The sequence below is a fragment of the Harpia harpyja genome, chromosome 6 (genome assembly GCF_026419915.1).
Source record: "Harpia harpyja isolate bHarHar1 chromosome 6, bHarHar1 primary haplotype, whole genome shotgun sequence".
NCBI lineage: Eukaryota > Metazoa > Chordata > Aves > Accipitriformes > Accipitridae > Harpia > Harpia harpyja.
In genome coordinates this window covers 9,233,875-9,250,767 of record NC_068945.1, presented here as the reverse complement: position 1 = coordinate 9,250,767, position 16,893 = coordinate 9,233,875, and the positions used below count along the sequence as shown (strand labels likewise).

The following is a 16,893-nucleotide window of genomic DNA, read 5'->3' as shown; positions in this document are numbered from 1 at the left end:
CAAGAAGCTTCTGACAAAATTCAAACCAAAAAAGAAGCATACAAGAGGTACAAGAAGGGTCAGGTGACCCAGAAGTAATTTCAGGGCCAGGGTTAGGAAAGCTAAGTTGCATCTGGACGTGAATCTGGCAAGGGATGGGAAGAGTAACAAAGCAGGGCTTCTCTAGGTGTATTAACAGCAAAATGAAAACTGGGGAAAAGGTGGGACTCTTGCTGAATGAGGCAGGGTATCTAGTGACAAAGGACATGGAAAATTACTTCTTCAGTTCTGGTTTTACTGGTAAGACTTGTCTTCAGGAATCCCAGGTCACTAAGATGAGTGGCAAAGTCTAGAGGGAGGAAGACTTACCCTCAACAGAAAAGGATCACTTAAACAAGTTGGACATACGTGAGTCTATGGAACCTGATGGGCTGTCTCCACCAGGGCTGAAGGAGCTGGTTGATGTCATGGGCACACACTCAACTGGAAAAAAATATTCTTTACTGTGAGATTGGTAAAATGCTGGCTGTGGAGCCTCCATCCTTGGACATGTTTAAAACCTGATTGGAGAAGGCTCTGAAAAACCTGTTCATGTCATTTTTGCCCCTTATTCTTTAATTGGTTACCACTGGGAAGAGTCTGTCTCTGCCTCCTTTCTTCCCCCACTCAACAGATATTTATACACATTGATAGGATCCCCTGAGCCTTCTCTTCTCCAGGGTGAGCAATCCTAGGTCTCTCAATCTCTCCTTACATGCCAGATGCTCCCATCCCTTAATCATGTTCATGGGCCTTCACTGGATCTGCTTCAACATCTCTTGTCCTGGGGAACCCAGAGCTGGACACAGGACATCAGATGTGGTCTCACCAGTGTTGAACCACCTCCCTTGACCTGCTGGTGATGCTTTTTTTAGTGCAGCCCAAAATGCTGCAAGCGCATATTGCTGGCTCATGTTCAGACTGCTGTCCACCAGGTTCCCAAGGTCATTATTGGCAAACACAGCTTTCCAGACAGCCAGTCCTTAGCCTGCATTAGTGCATGAGGTTATTCCTCCCCATGTGCAGGACTGTCGTGGTTTAAGCCCAGCCAGCAGGTAAGCACCATGTGGTCGTTCACTCACTCCTCCCCTCCCTGGTGGGACGGGGAGGAGAATTGGAAGAAAAAGGTAAAACCTTGTGGGTTGAGATAAGGACAGTTTAATAGGACAACACAAGAAGAGAAGAAATAATAATAACAATAGTACTAATAAAAGGATATATAAAGCGAGTGAGGTACACCACAATTGTTCACCACCTGGAACCCGATGCTCAGCCCGTTCCTGAGCCACGATCCCTCCTCCCTGCCCCTGGCCAGCTCCCCCAGTTATATACTGAGCATGATGTCATATGGTATCGAAAATCCCCTTGGCTAGCTCGGGTCAGCTGTCTTGGCTGTGCCCCCTCCCAGCTTCTGGTGGAAATTAACTCTATCCCAGCCAAGCCCAGGAGGAGGACTTTGCATTTCCCATTGTCAACTTTCTTGAGATTCCTGTCAGTTCTTTCTTCAGCTTGCTGAGGTCCCTCTGATTTGCAGCACAACCATCTGGTGAATCAAACACACTCCTCCCAGTTTTCTATCAACTGCAAACTTGCTGAGACTGCACTCTGTCCCATCATCCAGGTTATTGAAGGTATCCAACAGTATTGGCACCAGTATTGACTCCTGGGGGCACCAATAGTGACTGGCCTCCAGATGGACTTAATGCTGCTGATCACAACATTTTGAGCGCAGCGGTTCAGTCAGTTTTTAGTCCACTTCACTGTCCATTTATGTAGTCCATATTTCATCAGTTTTTCAGTGAGGATGTTATGGGAAACAGTGTTGAAAGTCTTGCTAAAGTCAAGACAAACAAGCATCCATTCCTCTTCCCTCATCCACAGAGCCCATTATTTCACCATAGAAAGCTATCAGGTGGTCAGTCATCTCCAAATCCATGACGAACACTCCCCATCACCTTCTTGTCCTTAATATATTTGGAAAGTTTCCATGAGGGTGTGCTCCATCACATTTCCAGTGTTGTTGGACTGTTCCTCTGCCTCTTTCTTTGCCTGATACCAAACCATGTTTTATGATGATAAAAATAGCCTTTTATTCATCTAGTTACTGACTACGTATAGTCTCATGCCCAAATAGGTAAGTGAGCAACTGATATATGTAACAATCCAGTGCACTAGTGCTTCAGACTGCTGGGCAGTGAACTGATTCTTTTTATCCTGAAATTCAAAAACTCATTTGCCTACTTGCTTAAACTATGAAATGATGGCAGTAGTATAAGCAAAGATTCAGCCTTCTAGACCTAACAGAAGCATTTTGAGAAAATTAAAGTGTGTATTGAATGGCCTACACTTCTCTTAAAAATGGCACTTGGATCTTGACCTCAGTGCTCTTTATTGATATAGTTTGGCTGATAAATGCACACTTGAGAACGAGGTGTCAATAGAATGCAATGCATGTACTGGTGCTATCAATGAAACAAAAATCAGCACCTAACAATGACATCTTAAAATAGTGAGATAGTGGTCTAGGTTATACATTAGTATCTTCTGGAAAATGGTCATATAAATGAGTGAACAGAAGAGCAGTAAGGGAGTACCGTACAGCACAGTATCTCTAAGCTCTACAATGGACTTTCTGCATCACATTGGGCAAGGCTATCAAGACCGCTGTCTTATAATGGTTTATGGAACGATTTCTTTTGTGTTCAAAGAGGAACCTCAGAAAGTCCCTCCACTGAGGTTCTAGGTTGTGCATGATTTAGGAGAAAGTGAAACCTTGAATTTTTGTATGGCTTCTATCTATGTGCAAAGCAGTGCTGTGGTTAGATTACATTCTGGTTGTCAATTGTAACAGTGAAGTAATATTTAGAAAAATAAAATTGTGCAAAGGACATCATGCTTCTTCTTAATAATTCAATTCTAAGTAGCTAGCATTTTACAGTTGCTTTGATGTGTGCACCCCAAAGTACTTGAAAAACTCTTCAGGTTGTGTGTTAATAATGCTTAAATTAGAATAAGGGAATGCAGTCAGCAGCAGTGTTGAATGCATATAGGCACTTCAAATAATAACACGATGGGTTTTTTTTCATCACAGGAAATGTTAAAGGATGAAGTGCGCACATTAACCTATAGAAACTCAATGTATCACAATAAACATGTTTTTAAAGATAAGATTGTCCTTGATGTTGGAAGTGGCACAGGAATCCTCTCCATGTTTGCTGCAAAGGCAGGAGCCAAGAAGGTATATGGGGTAAGAAGACTTTCTGTCATATTTTGAGTTTGTGCATTTTCATAGAATCCTAGAATGGTTTGGGTTGGAAGGTACCTTTAAAGACCATCTAATTCCACCCCCGCTGCCATGGGCAGGGACACCTTCCACTAGACCAGGTTGCTCAAAGCCCCATCCAACCTGGCCTTGAACACTTCCAGGGATGGGGCATCCACAGCTTCTCTGGGCAACATGTGCCAGTGTCTCACCACCCTCATCATAAAAAATTTCTTCCTTATATCCAATCTAAATCTACCCTCTTTCAGTTTAAAGCCATTACCCCTTGTCCTATCACTACATGCCTAAGAATTTGGCTTGGTGATTTACCTTTTCTTACTTGTCTTGGTTTGAAATTCTTCTCTCCAAGCTCTTGTATGACTTGATTTACAGTGACTTCAGTGGAGTTCTGTTGCTTTCTATGACTTGCAGTAGTGTGCCTTTTCCAAATCAAGATATAATATCTTCCCTTGTGTGGAATCCTTGGTGATCTGATACATATTCACATTTCTTCTTGGTTGCAAAAAAATGTTAAAGGGACTCACTCCTACTCAGAGGGGACAAAGGAACTATCTTGCTTTTTTAAATTCTTATGTTCTGCAACTTTGTAGTCTTGGAAACAAATTTCTTTAATACACTTTCCCCTGTACATTACAACTCAGTGAGTCATGCAAGAAAGCACGTGCATGTTTTCTGTGCCAATAATAATGCTTTTCAGAGGCAGAAAGGAATGATTACCTTAAATACATTGAGCTTTAGGAGCATGAATGTGCAGTTCTCTGCAGGGAAGTCATTAGAGAGAGCATAGATTTGCTTCCTAAGTATATTCAAAGTTATTTGTACTGACTCTAAAATGACAAGTACATTTTCTTTTTGCTTTGGACTTCTGTTTGCCCTGCAGACACAACACAACATAGAAAAGGGGAACTAGATTCTATTTCTCTGTGTACGTCTTTGACAAACTTCTTTTCTTTACTAAAACTTAGTTGGCTATATCTGTGCATTTGAAGACACTGATGTCACTGAGTATCTAAAGTGTGGGTCTTTATTACTGGTAAAGATACATGAAATGCAAGGACTCCCATTCAATTCTCAGGCTTATATTTTCAAAATCCAGTGTTAATTCTGAGTGCCTCATCTGAGTATCAGAGTATCAGAGCTTGGAAGTATAGATAGCTGAAATCAGAAGGTGCTAGCAAAAGTTTTGGAGTTTAAGCATGAGGCTTAATATACAGAATTGTCAGCTAGAATGTTATTTCTTGTAAACTGAGTACAGAATTTATTATCTCAAAGCCTCAGGGAGAATAAACCTGTAGCCTTCTCTGATGCAGGAATGCAGGCCTCACACAAGGATGTTGCAGTGCTGTAAAAGTATAAGCATATACAAAATGATGATGCTGTGCTCCCACCTTCCTATCTCCCAGATCCCTGGCCATATGGTCTTCCTCCCTCCGTTGTGCTGGCACTGGTGCTTATCTGATTCCACAGTCAGCCAGCTCACTGGCAGAAAATTCACCCAGTAAAAGAAAAGTAAATACTTTTCCACAGGTTGTTGGGTTTAGGGGCTTTTTTTGCTTTGGATTTCTTTACAGTTCAGGCTGTACTTCAGGCATTTATAAAGCTCAGTGGCACACCAGCGTCATGGACTTTTCAGCACTGAAGCTGGGGGTTGTGCTATCTGGGAAACTTAGCTCTCAAAGGAATTCACTTAAGGTGTGAAACTCCTCTGCTATAGTCTAAGAGTTTCAACCTTCTTGTCACGTGAGCTACCTCACCATGAACCCTGTCACACAGCAAGCTGCAGACTTGTATTTGTGTTGGAAAAGCAGATATTGCAGAGATCTGGCAGTGGCAATCTTACAGTCAAATTCAGACTTTATGGTCCTATTGGCAAAGAGTGCCAACTGAAACTGTGAGTGTTCCTTTTAAAAAAGCAAACATTTGTCATGAGTTATTACATAGAGCTGAGATGTTCCAGTTTCTTCTCTACAGTTAGAAGTGATTTTTCAAATAGCATGATGTGCGAACTGTTAACAAATGCAGAGTGTTGGTTTCCTGACTATAGTGCCACTGAAATCACTCTCGTCTTTCTCACTCTTTCCCTTCTTCAGGTTCAAATTCATCCACTACCCTGTCTGGTTCTTTTATCCCCTCTTACTCACTGTTGGAACTTATTCCTTGCCACTACCTCAGTCAACTGCTAGAATCATCTCTGGATCTTCAAGAGGCATAAATCATAGAATCACTGACTCATAGAAAGATTTCGTTTAGAAGACCTCTGGAAGTATCTAATCCAACCTCCTGCTCAAAGCAGACTTAAGTTTAAAGCTATATCAGGTTGCTCAAGGCCTTGTCCAGTCCAGTTTGGAAAATCTCCAAGGATGGAGACTCTAAATCCTCTCTCAGCACCTATTCCAGTGCTACAATCAGCAGGAATTTTCCTTGCTGCAGCTCATGATTACTGACTTTTGTCCTGGCACTGTGCACTTCAGAGAAGAGTGTGACTGTTTTCTCTGAAAGCGCTTTTTAGATAGTTGAAGATAGCTATTGGATTGGGGGGATCTCTTCTACAAGCTGAACAGAACCAGCCCCCTCAGTTTTTCTTCTTCTTTCTTCATGTGCTCTGACCCCTAACATTGTGGGAGGATAACAGGAGATCGTGCAATGATGTTCATCTAACTGGGGAGCTGTTGTAAGACATGTAGAGACAGGATTGACGTGTGGCTGTTGGTGCTTGGGAGGGGTGAGTGAGGGAGAGAAAAACACATTCAATTATCCCTTGAAACCTTGGTTCATCTGCTGCATTTTGTCATACAAAATTCAGGACAGTCACTGCAGTAGAACCATCTGAATTCTATGGTATTTTCAGACAAATGCGACAGTGTAGGTAAGAAGGAGTTAAACAGACGGATAAAATGAAAGCACATGTCAGATGTTAGCTGATTTGGATAAAAAGGTGGTGATGAGGACACAGCCCAGGGGAAAAGGAAATCTGGGAACATGGTGACTGTTTCAGAAAAAGACCCTAGTAAGAGAGGAGGCATTTGCAGCATTAGTTTGAAGACTGAGAAGTAAAATGAAAGTAGAGATGAATATACACACACAGAACTAGACAGAGGTGAAGAAACTCAAGGGTCCCTCAAGGGGTCCATACTGGGACAACTACTATTTAATATCTTAATTAATGACATAGATAGTGGGATTGAGTTCACCTTCAGCAAATTTGCAGATGACACAAAGCTGAGTGGTGCAGTTGATATACTTGAGGGAAAGAATGCCATCCAGAAGGACCTTGACAAGCTTGAGAAGTGGACCAGTATGAACCTCATGAAGTTCAACAAGGCCAAATGCAAGGTCCTTCACTTGAATCAGGGCAATCCCCAATGTCAGTACAGACTGGGTGATGAATTGATTGAGAGCAGCCCTGCAGAGAAGGATTTGGGGATACTGGTTGATGGAAAATTGGATGTGAGCCACAGGTCAGAAAGCCAATTGTATCCTGAGCTGCATAAGAAGAAGAGTGGCCAGCAGGTTGAGAAAGGTGATACTCTCCCTCTGCTCTGCTCTGCTGAGACCCCACCTGGAGCACTGCATCCAGCTCTGGGTCCCCAGTACAAGAAAGACGTGGACCTGTTGGAGCAGGTCCAGAGGAGGGCCACAAAAATGGCCAGAGGACTGGAACACCTCTCCTATGAAGACAGGCTGAGAGAGTTGGGGTTGTTCAGCCTGGAGAAGAGAAGGCTCCATTATTGCAGCCTTTCAATATATAAAGGGTGGAGAAAGACTTTTAACCAGGGCCTATAGTGATAGGACAAGGGACAACGGTTTTAAACTGAAAGAAGGTAGATTTAGATTGGGTATGAGAAAGAAATTTTTTATGATGAGGGTAGTGAGACACTGGCACAGGTTGCCCAGAGAAGCTGTGGATGCCCCATCATTGGAAGTGTTCAAGGCCACGTTGGCTGGGGCTTTGAGCAACCTGGTCTAGTGGAAGGTGTCCCTGCCCATGGCAGGGGGGTTGGACTAGATGATCTTTAAAGGTACCTTCCAACCCAAACCATTCTATGATTGTAAACAGAGGTACAGACATATTGGAACACACAGTTTTTGTAAAATCCAAATGCTTTGTTAAATTGGACAGATTTGAGCAGATCACTGACTTGAAAGAGAACTTGGGAAAAACCTGACAACACTGATTTTTTTTCCTATTTCTTCCCCTACAGAATTCAGTATTTTCTTTTTCTGAAATGAGTTGCTTTTTAAAATAAAATTGTACCACAGTATGGAGTCCAAGTCAAAATAGAGACAAACAGCTTTAGCCACCCTAAAGCAAGTTTATTTTCTGAAATATATATTCCTTCCTGGAACATCTGAGTGGGGTTTTTTTTATTATTTTGCTTTTTTGAGAATGAAGCTGATTTTTGGAAACTTGTAGTCATTCATGGAATAGAACTTTTTATTTCTTTGCATCTTTTTCTTTAGAAAGGTTGGAAAGCCACTTCCAAACACCTACATACCCATGCTTTATTTAAAAATCACCCAAAACAACCAGAAAGAATGAGCAATGGAATTGAAAATGCCAGGCAGATGTGAATATAGACAGGAAAAATGAGTATGTTATAATGGCTGTAAATATAGACAAGGCATATAGTCTACACAGTTTACAGTAAGGGAAGAAGAAGCTGGATGGAGAAAAAGGACGGAGTTCTCCCCAAGGGATTTCTTCCCTGGACTCTCTGAACTGGCACTCTGATGTTCCTTTCTACATGCCAGTTTTGGTTTATGTTCAGGCCATTTAGTCAGACATCTTGAGGAGCGGTTTACATCCACAGGCAAGCTAAGTAGAATTAAGGCTCATGTTCCCATGGGGACCGGGATTGATATTATGACTGCTATTATGCCTAGCTGTTTCATGGGCTATATACAAAGAATAAGGGATTTGTGTGTCCTTCCATCCGCTATCCTGCCATCTGCTAGTGCCATCACAGAGGTCAAGCACAGTCTGGCTTTTAGAGATTAAATTAAATTCACTGGACGTATTGACCACCTCATTAGAGATAATATAATTCTATTTGACATTCCCATAGGGGAGTTAGAGAGACAAGGAATATACAAAGAATTACTGGCAGTTTAATGTCGGATTTGGAAGAGGTAAATTAGGAACTGATTCGGTGACTACCAGCAACTTTGGCCCTCATGATTTTAAAAGGGCACAAGAACCAGAGGGATTCATGGAATGCAGTATTTCTCTAAAAGATATAAAAGGTCATTGCAAACATGGGCTTTTATGCTAGAACACAGATTTTAACAAATTTAAGGGCAAATCTAAAACTAGAAGGTACTTTGTAATTCCTTTCTTAGTAAAAGCACAGAACTGGTCGTAGGAAAAGATACTCAGATCTGGATGTTTTTGTAAATACAATAATTTCAGTCATTTCTTATGTGTAAAATGTCTATATTCTTTTTTGATAGCATGCATTGCCAAAGATGATAGATTTTTCATGGAGAAAAGCAATTGTGTCTTGACACAGAGCAGTATTGGCAGAGTTTGAATTTTAACCTTATTCACAAAGTTTGAATACATTTTGTTTTAAAAAACGTGAGGAAATGTAGCACCATGCTGATTCATTCCCTTCAGCAGATTTTTTGGGGGGAGGAGGCAATATTTGAAGTAGCAGGAATAAATTAAATAATATGATTAATAAATTATGTAATTTTGGAGTTAGGGCCCCTTTTTGCCACATTTCAAGAGTTTTTAAAACAGTCTTTTCTATATAAGCCAGTTGAACTCAAACACAGACAGCAGTTTAAATACTAAGATATCATTGATCATGATCCTGCCCACACAGGTTTGATTTACTCTTTATCAATGATTACATGGTCTGTAGAGTCTTTGCTACCTTCAGTAGATTTTTGTTTTATTCATATAGCTGAGATCTCTAACACATAATTAGTCTTCCTCTTGCTTTTCTTTTTTTCTTGTTTTCCTAGATTGAATGCTCAAGTATATCTGACTACTCAGAAAAAATTATCAAGGCCAACCACTTGGACAACAGTAAGGCATATATAAAAATATTTTCTTCAGAAGACAGAGAAGATAACTGTTTCGCTTTTTCTGATTAATTTATGTTGTGTGGTTTATATGTAAATGGTAGTTTTACTTATTTTACTTATGTAAATACAAAACTAAACACCTCATTCTAGGCACTACAATTCCTCATGGGAGACATTACTTCTAGGCTTACAGACAACAGAAGCAAATAGGACTCATGAGCAGGCAGTTTGATTTAGCAAAGCAGACAGAAGGCCCCATATTAGAGCTGAACTTTTCAAATTAATTCTGCCATTTGAATTCCACCTTATCTCTTAAAATAGAATCGACACACACACACTTACATTCAAATTGAAATAAGGTTCAAAGCAAAAAGTATTCCATATCAATACAGATTTTTCACTAAGAGTTTCTTCTGACTTCCAACTTAAAAAAAAAAAAAAATTTTTAAAAACTTATTGAAACACACACAAATGAAAATGTTCAATTCTCAGAATAAGAGTATCATAGAAAACTTTTTCTTTCTTGAAAAGAAAACTGTTGACATTTCCAGGGATATGGAAACATTTCAATTCAAAAAAAATACTAAAAATACCCCCAACCTACTGAAAACTCTTAAAAAATAATCATCTCCAGCAAACTCTGTTTCATGTCTTCACTCCTCCTCCAAATCACTGCACACAAGATAGCTTCATAACAACCTAAAATATAAGTTGTTTTTTTTTTAACTGAGGCTGTGAGACAGTTCTTGTTTAAACTGGCTAGACTTTGTCATTTGCCCCCACTTTTAGCTGTGTCTGCACTGGTGCTATGCTAGCACATGCGCAGGAATAGACTTCTGTTCTGGTTTAGATCTGCTCTAATTTTTATTGGTGTCACTGGCAGCTTCTGACTTACACTGAGCTGTTTGGGAGGAGAATTTTTTGTACAGTATACGTATTCAAGTGGTGTGGTGCGGTGGGAAAGAAACAGCAGTGACGTGGGCTATAAGAGGCCAGCCAGTGTATGCAACTTTTGGTTCAGAAAAAGAAGAAAGCAAAGGACCAGAAAATACTCTCCTCCCCAGCAGGGATAAAGTACTAAAACAATGAGGTGTTGACCTCAGCTTGGTTATCCTGCACCTTTGGTGCCGAGCCCATATATTCTCAGAATGGCCTTCCATCAAATAGGTACACAAACAGCGTACCACAAATCAATTCACGTTTGGATTTCCAGCAACAGGAATTGTGCGTGAAGGGACCATTGTCAGAATAAATAAGAAGGATCCAGTGTGCTCCAGAGGTTGCAGAAGGTATTTATCTCTGCTTCTTCCTCCTGTTTCTCCAAGGAGCAAGTCCTTGGATAAACTGTGGAGGAGGAAGCAGAGACCCCTCCCCTTTGGCAGGAGACCTGCCTGGACAGGTTCAGCAGTCTGTCCGACTGCAGTTTGGTCTCCAATAAAAACAAATTACACAACTGAACTAACATTTACACTTACACACGTTATACTGACCCACATTCACTTTTATTTTAATGCAACCAGGTACTGAGCCAAAGGATCTTGTTGCTCATGGAAATTTTTCTTTTTTTCCCCCTAATTGTTTAGAGAAATGCAGAGTCAGCAAAAGGGGCTGAACCAAGAGAAAACCCACTGTTTCCAGAACAGATACAATACAGCTGGGGACAGCACAATCTGTTCCCACATGATGCCTTATGAAGATGTTTCATCAAAGTGAAGGGAGGTGGGAGGAACTTGTGCTGCTGCTGCTTACACTGTGACTGTTCTAGGTATAAACAGAGGGCTTCAAAGTCTGCAGGTGTGTCACTGGCAGCTGTCAACAGTGCTAAAATTCACTCCAAAAGAATTGTGGCAGTGAAAGTTCTTGGGAGAAAAGAGAACTAAAGAGAACTCGTGGCTGGATCTTATAGACATGAAGAGTCTTCAGTGTAACAACAGATGAACTGTTGAGCTACTAACTGTGAAAGGAAGGAGATTAAAGAATGGGAAGGAGAAGAGAACTCTGCTCTTTTCCAATCAGGTTGCTCTTACCAGCTGATACTTTGTGTCACCAGTCTGAATCAGTGTTCCCAACTGCTTAGGGGGCCAGTCTGGATTAAAAGTTTGCTATGCAAATAAAGTGGCCACATCTGGTTAGGGTAATACTAGTACTGCATGTATTTTGGAAGCACGAAACCTCATTTTCCCTGGGCTGAGTTCTAAAAAATCACTCAACCCGCACTTCTACTCTTAAACAGCTAACCTAGTTGTAGCTAAATGAAATTCATCTTCCTCAAACTGAATGTTGACAACTTTCATCAATAAAAATTGCCATCATTAAAACCTGCCATTTATTAAGAGTAATACAGTAATCTTATCAATTAGTAATGGAAAGTAAAATATTCCCTACTCACTTTATTCCTGAATTTCAAGTGCATCAGTTACCTTGTCAAGGAAGAATCCGGAACCACGAGACTTTACCCACTGCAACCAACAATATAAATAGCAGACAAACCCAAGCTGAAAATTATTTGTCTAAAGAATTGGGACTACATTTGTAAATAGGAAATCTATTTTTAAAAAAATGCAAAAATGATTGGTGAATTGTGTAGTGATCCTAAAACAAAATTATTTGTTACAACTGAACTAAATATGGACCAGCATTTAATTTTACTTTAAGCAAAATACCTGTTCTGGTATCAACCAATTATATTAATTGATTGTTGATTTGCTTTTGCAGTGCATACTCAGTCTCCTGTAAGTAATATACAGTATTGCCAGTAACTTAATGCACTGTGTTGTAATAGTGTCTCTGAGGATCTGGTATTCTACCACATCAAACTTCTAGCAACCTTTTAATTTCCTTGAAACTATTTTGGTGACAAAATACCTGACAGCATTGTTTTCCAACAGTCAGTTTAGATAACTGTGGAAAGTTATGCAAGTCTACACCACATAGAAGATTCAGAGTGAGAATGCCAGTATGTTATAAAAGATTCAATCATGAAGCAGAAAGGAATGAAAAATTATTTTTCATGAGAGAACCGTGTTTGTACAAACTTTCCTGTTTGTGTACTGTCAGGCTAGATCTGACTTCCTCAGTTGAGTCAGCTCCCCAGAACTCATGGAAGAAATAAACCTTAGTTTCCTCATTGTGAAGCCAGTATAATATATTTGGAAAACAGTTGAGAATTAGATCCTAGTTCCATAAATCTCTAATATCTCAGTGATGAGATCATGTATCTGTAACCCTACAGGGATGTTTAAAGGATTCTAGGTGGATTCTTTGCATTACTTGGTCAATGATCTAGAAATCTTCCAAATTCCAAAGGGCATGTAAAATGAGATCATGCAGGTAACCAGGTAAGGCCTGTTTTTCTGTTGTTTTTTATACATGGGTTTTATTTGGTTTGGGTTTCGGTTTGGGGTTTGTTTCTTTTTTTTTTTTTTCCTTTTATACTGATACTAAAACTTCTGTTTATTATGCCTACTGCAAGTAGTTTTAAAATAGTGTAAAATCCATTGAGTCGCATGGAGTCACCCCTTATCTACAGGCATTCAAGAAGAGAATCATACTGAAAAGGTCAGCCTGACATTCACCAGTAAGGAACTTAGGTGTTTTATTATGTGAAACGTATTTCTTTGGATTCTTTTTTCAGTAATCACAATATTTAAAGGTAAAGTGGAAGAAGTTGAATTACCTGTGGATAAAGTAGACATCATCATCAGCGAGTGGATGGGTTACTGTCTGTTCTATGAGTCAATGTTAAACACAGTCATCTTCGCACGAGACAAGTGGCTGGTAGGTGTTCTGCATGTCATACTCCTTGCTGGAGCAATCATCATTTATTTTCTGACTACAAGCCTTCTCTCTCCTACTGTCACCATAACAAGACACAATTACATCTCCAGGTGTCATTTCTTAGGCTTTAATGCAAAGATTAACATAGGGGATCTCTGTGAAAGAGCTTTGCTTTTGATTAACTGCTGGTAAAATTCGTATAGACACTATCTAATGACATTGCTACAGGCTGCAAGAGTTGCTGAGATTAAAGCTGATGTGACAATCTGAAGGAAAACAATAAAGGCATGCAAGGGGTGCTTGTCTGGTTTTTGTATGTGCAGTTCAAAATGTGATGTCTTTGTCAGGTGAATAGATTACGAGATCCATTTCCCCACAATTCATCAACAGAAACCTGGAGGGCTAATGTTTCCAGACCGAGCTGCTTTGTACGTGGTAGCAATTGAAGACAGACAGTACAAGGACTTCAAAATTCACTGTGAGTAAACGCCTAACAGTAACACTTTTCTGTGGTTATTTCCCTAAAATATTTGATTTATAGTAGCCTACTGTAATCTCTTCACTGGCAAAGTTTTGCAAAAGCCAAGAAATCATGCTGACCAGGCCAGAATTCAAATATAAACACGAATACTGAGAAAACTCTAGTCTGGTGATAAATTCAGGAAACTTGCAGTAATTTAAAGTGCACAAAGGAAAGATGCATTAATAAATTGATGTAGACCTTGCTTAGATTTATACTGATACCTCTACCTGTGTTTTAAAATGTGGATTTTAGGAGATTTAGTTTTGTTGTTGTTTTGATAAATACATCATCCCACATAACTGCCATTAAAATTGGTAATATTCTTTTGCCATCCAGGTGCTGGGTTTTGTTGTTAAAATAACAAGAACAGAAAAATTAGTAAGATGCAAATGAATTGTAAATGTTAAGAAATAAGCCTAGAAAAAATGATATCACTAATAAGCTTGTCGAGAAGAAAAAATGCTTTTTAACTTTTTAAAACACTTTATGTGATAATTTTTAAATTAAAAATAAGGATCAGAAATTTCCATTTTACGTTAATGTGAAAAAAAAGTTCTAAACTTTTTTGTTTTACTTCATAGATGCATAAAATTGACTGTTCCTTTACATTTAAAATGGGGGGGGGGGTGTCCTTGAAGTTTTGTTGACTAACTGGTGCTGTTAGTGACCTCTGCAGGTCACATAGTCCAACCTCCTGCTCAAAGCAGGCCAAATTTCACAGTTAAAGTGGGTCACTCAGGGCCCTGCCCTGAAGTCAAGAAGTGGGGATTCCATAGCTTCTCTGGGCACTTGTTCAATGCTGAAGCACCCTCAGAAGTAAACATGTTTCTGAATATCCAGTCAGAATTTTCTTTGCTGAAACGTGCCTTCATTGTCCCTTGTTACCTGAAGGGAATCTGCCTTTTTCTTTGTTTCTGTAGCAGCAGATAGCAATTAGATCCCACCATTAGCCTTTGCTGTCCCAGGCTAAGCAAATCCAGTTTTCTTGGACACTCCTCATATCTTAGCGTGTGGTTCACTTTCATCACCACAAGGTCATACTCCTGGTTCACATTCAACTTGTTGTCCCCCAGGTCACCCAAGTTTGGATTTATTTGGTCATAATAGTTTTGATGAAATGAGTAAGTTCTACATAATTCACTCTTCTTTTTTCTTTTTTGGCTTTTATTTATTTTTCAGATCTGGTCAATTTCACTTAAAGGCATTTTCCATTAGGGGAAAAAAAAATCACAAAATTCCTAAGCAGTTTTATTAAGGATACATGAAAAAGCCTACGTAAAATTAGTGGGTTCAGTCAACCTTTAAATGAAAATGCCTAATTCCTCATTCCTTGCCTCTCAGCTCCTCTCACAAAAGAAACTTTGGTTTTTCTGTCATCAAATTCAGTGCCAATACACAGAACTGCCAATGGGTCAAAACTGCCATTTTGGGTCAAAAGCAAGCCCAGTGCAGTGGGGCAGTGACAAGAAGTCTGTGTAGGTGCCAGGGAGAATTATATCTACTCCTCAAGCACAGCCTAGATTTTTCTCCTCAGTTACGTGATGACCTTGACAGCTACATTCCTTACAAAATTTACAGATTCAAAAGGATGTATGAGGCATCCATTCTGTAAAGGAATCAAACCCATTTAGACCTAAAAAAATCCATTATGCCTTCTTTCACCTTGCTTTTGAACCCCTTCCTTTCTAGGCCTTAAGCCTTTTTCTTTTCTCACAAACAATATACCTGTTTTCAACTCATTTATTTTTTCATCATTTAAAAAAAAAATGTTTCGGGTTCTTTTTCTCCTCTAAAATGTTACTTTCTTTTAAGACACTTTTCTGATTTGACCTCTGATTTCCCTTCCCCCCTCACTTTTTATACCTCTGTGTCTTCTTCAGTTATTTCCATCTCACTACCTATTTGCACCACCATCTTGTCTCTCTTTTCAGTTTATAAATCCTTGATGGTCTCTCCTTACATTTCCATGTTTCATCTTTCTTTTTTCTCTCATAAAGTGGATAGGGTCTTGGCTTCATATGAGATGCAAGGCTGAGCATTTCAAAGGGCACTCAGGAACCATCATATTGATTAAGAAATAATGCAATATGAGGTTTCTAAAAAAATCTGACTTCTGATTTCTCAAACTTCATTAATGCCACAGAGTACTACTATAGTCAATCACTCTGATTTCCTGCAAAATGTGAAACATATAATTTTATCTTTTAACTCCTGCGACAGGTCTCTGTCTAATACAGACTGTGACATCCCATGTAGGCTGAAGTATATCAAGTGATGGAGGCCCCAACAACTCTGTTAATAAATTGTTCCTTCAGGGTTTCCTAGTTAATCTTTTCTGAGTAACCACGTAAAAACATATGGCTTCTATAAGTATAATCTGAAGTTCCCACATGCTCATGATGCCTGAAATGAAAGTTTTGACCACCAGCTCCCCTGAAATATTGAGCCCAATAAAGAGATGACGTATCAAAGAGCTGTTCATATCCAGATTTGTTCCAATTTAGAAATACACACATTTTTTGCTCATACTACGTTTTCAGTCATAGTCCTCTGGGAACACCAGTAGCTCAAATGCTATGCTCATATGCTCTGAAAAAATGGGACATTTTGAACATGTTCACTATTGCTGTTTATCAGTTTACCTTGCTTGTGTTCAAACAATTTTTTAAATGTTCACAGTATTCAGTTTACACTTTCAGATGGAGCACTGAATGGTCCTTGACTCATATGATTCATAAGACTAAGATTTCACTTTTTTGGAGGTTTTTGTTTTCATTTTGTTAAGCAATCTTAAAAGCAAAGCCAGTGTCCTATTCAATGTTTCAATGTTTTCATTTTGTTCAAGAAAAAAAAAAAAAGGAAAAAAAAACCTCAGCAAGATAAGAAGCATTTATCGGCACAATCAGAAGAACAGTTCAAATATAGAAGATCAGCGTAGCTTTTAAATCTTTTAGAAAGACGACATTTTGCTTTTTTGTCATGATGTACATGCAGATTAAAACTTGGATGTCCCAAATATTGAAACACACCTGTAATTCTACTCCTGACAGTAATTCACCTGCTGAAACTAAGACTACTTAAATAATTAAAACAGCATGCAAACTGCTGATTGAATACCAATCTATAAAAAAAGGAAATATTAACCAGAATGGATAGGAAAGGATAGATTAACCTTAGTTAATCCCAAGTAATTCCCAAGTCTCAACCTGACATATTATATGATTTTGGGCAACACTCTCAAATGTCTAAAGCCATGAAA

General features: G+C 39.2%; 1 protein-coding gene across 4 annotated transcripts in view; it reads left to right on the top strand.

Annotated features, from left to right (window-relative positions):
• PRMT8 (protein arginine methyltransferase 8) overlaps window positions 1–16,893 on the top strand; it is a 70,657-nt gene that overhangs the window by 37,363 nt on the left and 16,401 nt on the right. For 3 of the 4 annotated variants that reach the window (XM_052789966.1, XM_052789968.1, XM_052789967.1), the window contains exons 4-7: window positions 3,110–3,265; window positions 9,272–9,335; window positions 12,969–13,111; window positions 13,502–13,589. In XM_052789966.1, coding sequence (XP_052645926.1) covers window positions 3,110–3,265; window positions 9,272–9,335; window positions 12,969–13,111; window positions 13,502–13,589 — 451 coding nt within the window. The remainder of the gene's footprint in view (window positions 1–3,109; window positions 3,266–9,271; window positions 9,336–12,968; window positions 13,112–13,501; window positions 13,590–16,893) is intronic. The other variant, XM_052789969.1, reaches the window with a different exon arrangement.